At 42.5% G+C, this 3,736-nt stretch overlaps 1 protein-coding gene across 1 annotated transcript; it reads left to right on the forward strand.

Annotated features, from left to right (window-relative positions):
- The first annotated feature begins 2,301 nt into the window (after positions 1-2,301).
- Positions 2,302-3,201, forward strand: LOC103797605 (NGFI-A-binding protein 1-like). The gene has a single exon (XM_009069830.1). The coding sequence runs from the start codon at positions 2,302-2,304 to the stop codon at positions 3,199-3,201; it is 900 nt and encodes a 299-aa protein (XP_009068078.1).
- Positions 3,202-3,736: the final 535 nt, after the last annotated feature.

Here is a 3,736-nt window from a genome sequence, read left to right on the forward strand (position 1 = left end):
TGCCACCATCCTCTAAGGATTCAATTTAGCTCTCTGCTCAAAGTCCATTTATGTAGATTTATGTAGATTTTGTGCTGAGATGAATGACTTTCAGAGGAAATGGGCCTTCTTTTAAAAGTTATATAAGTTAATTTGTGGTATTGATGGGGAAAAGTCAGCATCATTTGAAATGGGAGGGTAAGAACAGTTTACTGAAATGCCACTAAACTGTATGCTGTTAGTTTTGTTCGTCTTGTCAAAGTTTGTGTGGAATGGAAGGGGTTTTTTTTCTATCAAATTCTGTGAAATAATGGTGATTTTTAAAATAATCAATTAGGTGCCCTTTAAAGATCTACCCCTAAGCGATTTTCCTCTTTTTCCTTGTTGCTTCTTGCATCTCTGAGTGTAGACAGTACTTAATTGTTTTTCTGCAGTTAACTATGATTTTCAAAAGCTAAACTGTATTTCTAAAACATGTAGCTCTTAAATGTTTCCAGTTTCACCCTGAATTCCAAAGTGTGTAGTTTATTAGCTCTTGACCTCACCAGCAGCTCCTTAAGGTGGCTTGTCGGATCTCAACAGCTATTGCTGTCCCTTCTGTTTTACAAATACCAGCATATAAAAAATGATATGTTCAGCTGGTGGGTTTGGGGGTTTGTATTTTTGGGGTGATTTCTTTTATTTTCCAAGGGCTCTATCTCTCTTCCTGAAGAGACTCATTGTAGATATCCTGTTGCTGCCACATACATTTCTGGAAGGTTTCTGTTGGCCTCCTAATTTTATTTTTCTCCAGTAGAGTTTCATCAAAGTTTTGTAGCAAAAACCTGATCTGTCAGATGCCTTCTGAATAGAAGCTGGGCTCAGTTATATCTGTTTATTTTGAGTTGCTGAACAAAAGGCTCATATTGTAAAAAAACCCCAAAATATCCAAACAACAAACCAATATGACAAAGTACATACTGTACAATATGTACAGTACATAACTGTCTTAGTTATACTTTTCCCAGTCTCCCAATGCCTCATAGTGCACGTGTATTCTTGCATTGCAGTTTTGGAGGATGCATGTGTATTCTTGCATTGCAGTTTTGGAGGAAGGGGAGTTGTACATCATTAAAATAGTTTTCCCCCCAGTGTGTGCAAATCGTTCTGTAGGTGTTGTTTTTTAGGTTACTACTGTGCATTTTTTCAAGTGCAATGTGATAGTAGAGCCAGAGCAATGTTAGCAGACCTGCTCAATGTTTTTAGTTCTGTTACTTTCCCAACCAACTATAAATTACATGCTTTAGACCTTATTGATTGGTGGTTTAACTTAATACAGTAATGCTGGAAATTATCCGCTTGTGGTTGTGAAAGCCATCGTAGAGTGAAGAGGTGTGTGTGTTTGAGATCTTAGAATTCTCTGAAGAGTTGATTATTTGTGGTATGACTGGATAACAGGGTTTATGAAGTTGAAACTTGCACAAATGTTTTTTCCTGCAGCTGTAAGGGTAGAATACTGCTGTGATTTGTCTGTTGGGAGCCCTTAAGCACAATTGCTGTATTGCTGAGTGGTATTTCATGTCATAAGTGTCAATGAGTTGGGCTCCATGATTCTTGTGGGTCCTTTCCAGCTCTGAGTATTTTGTGGTGCTGTGACAGGCAGCCCTGTTAGCAAATGGAATGGGCAGGTGAATTCAAAGTCAGGTTTTTAAACTATGTATATTGGAATCCATCAGTATTTTTGCTTTGTCTATAGCTATTTCTGCCATAATTAAGGTCACCAGAGACATTAAATCCTTTTTATGTGAAACAGGGAAAACTGTAGAAATACTTGGAAAACACCCTTTCACTGGCCCGGCTTCAGTAATCCTCTGGGTTTCTGTGAAGCACTTTGCTTTGTTGTTGTTTTACAGTCCTCCACACTCCTGTTGGGGGGGAATGATTTGAGAGCTAAGAAGAATCAAAACTGATGAGCTTTTTGTCTTCAGAGAATCAAGTATTCTGTAATTCTTTGGAGTGTGTTTCGTGATCGTTTTGATCTGAAGATAGAAGAGATAGTCGAGTGAGAGCAGTGAACAATATTGACTGACATTCTTGGGAACAAACATGAAGTGGGAATGTTGAAAACAAGCTGGCTTCATGTTTGAATCATCTTTTTTTGTAGGTGCATCAGAATTATCTGCCCATTTATTTTTTCACAAACATTTCCATTAAGTTGACTAGTCAAAAAAATAGAGTTTTTGTCCTTTTTTTTGATTTCTATGTATGCAGTGAGAGAAAGAATTCCTGTCCTCTGAGTTGACAGCCTCACAGAAAGATGGGTGGTGGTGGCAATGCATCTGGATGTCAGTGTTTTGGTGCTCATCTTCTCTCTGTTTTTACTGTTTGCAGGTTCTGTCATCCGTGATGGCGTCAGCTCTACCCAGAACCCTGGGGGAATTGCAGCTGTATCGAATACTACAAAAAGCAAATCTCTTATTCTACTTTGATGCCTTCATTCAGCAGGGTGGTGATGATGTCCAGCAGCTCTGTGAAGCAGGTGAAGAGGAGTTTTTGGAGATAATGGCTCTCGTAGGCATGGCTAGCAAACCACTCCACGTCCGAAGGCTGCAGAAGGCGTTGAGGGACTGGGTCACAAACCCTGGTCTTTTTAACCAGCCTCTCACCTCCTTACCAGTCAGCAGCATTCCAATCTATAAGCTGCCAGAAGGGTCTCCTGCATGGCTGGGCATCTCCTGCAGCAGTTACGAAAGGAACAGCAGCAGCAGAGAGCCTCACCTGAAGATTCCAAAATGTGCTGCCACGACGTGCGTGCAAAGTGTGGGTGCGAGCAAATCTGACGTGGTGGGGAGCTTATCGCTGCAGAACAGCAGCGAACAGAGACTCTGGCAAGGACACCACACCACAGAGAGCGAGCACAGTCTTTCCCCAGCTGACCTTGGCTCTCCAGCCTCACCAAAGGAAAACAGCGAGACCCTGGATGCCGCCGCCGCTCTGTCAGTTGCTGAATGCGTAGAACGTATGGTTCCCTCCCTGCCCAAAAGTGACTCTAATGAAGTCAAGGAGTTACTGAAAACAAATAAGAAACTGGCAAAGATGATCGGTCACATCTTTGAGATGAGTGATGATGACCCTCACAAAGAGGAGGAGATCAGGAAGTACAGTGCAATATATGGCAGATTTGACTCGAAAAGGAAAGATGGCAAGCACCTCACCCTCCATGAGGTAAAACACCCTGAGTGACAGGGGGCTTCCTCCCTTATCCCTACACCAGATGCTGTTCCCAGGGTACACTTTTTGTACAGGCACTTCTTGCTGGATGATGAGTTGTGTGTTGGCTGCTGTAGGCAGTCCTGCCCTGGCGTACTAGTCTGGGGTGCAGTACAGCTCCCCTTTTGTGGCTGGGTGTGTACATGCGTGTGCTGATTTCAGCTTGGTGTCATCAGACTGCAGCCTGTCGGACAGAGGGTTTAAACAGTTTGGCACTGAAATAGCAAACCAGTATTTGCAAGCAGTGTGGCCCTTGGGGTTCTAAGCATTTGGCGCATTTTAAAAGCAGTCCTGTCTTGATGTTTCCTTGCAGCTTTGAGAGTAGACTGGTTGTTTGAAAGATTATTAACTAAAATCACTTGTGTCTGGCTTGGTTACTACCCTCTGCTGTCTTCCCTCACCTTAAGACCCTGCTCTGTAGCTTGTGCCCAGCAGTTAAAAAGGATTCAGCTGATGAGGTGCCTAAACCCAGTGGGATGGGATTTTTTTCAGGGTTTGAATTGGGATG

The sequence above is a fragment of the Acanthisitta chloris genome, unplaced genomic scaffold, assembly GCF_000695815.1.
Source record: "Acanthisitta chloris isolate BGI_N310 unplaced genomic scaffold, ASM69581v1 scaffold43910, whole genome shotgun sequence".
Taxonomy (NCBI): domain Eukaryota; kingdom Metazoa; phylum Chordata; class Aves; order Passeriformes; family Acanthisittidae; genus Acanthisitta; species Acanthisitta chloris.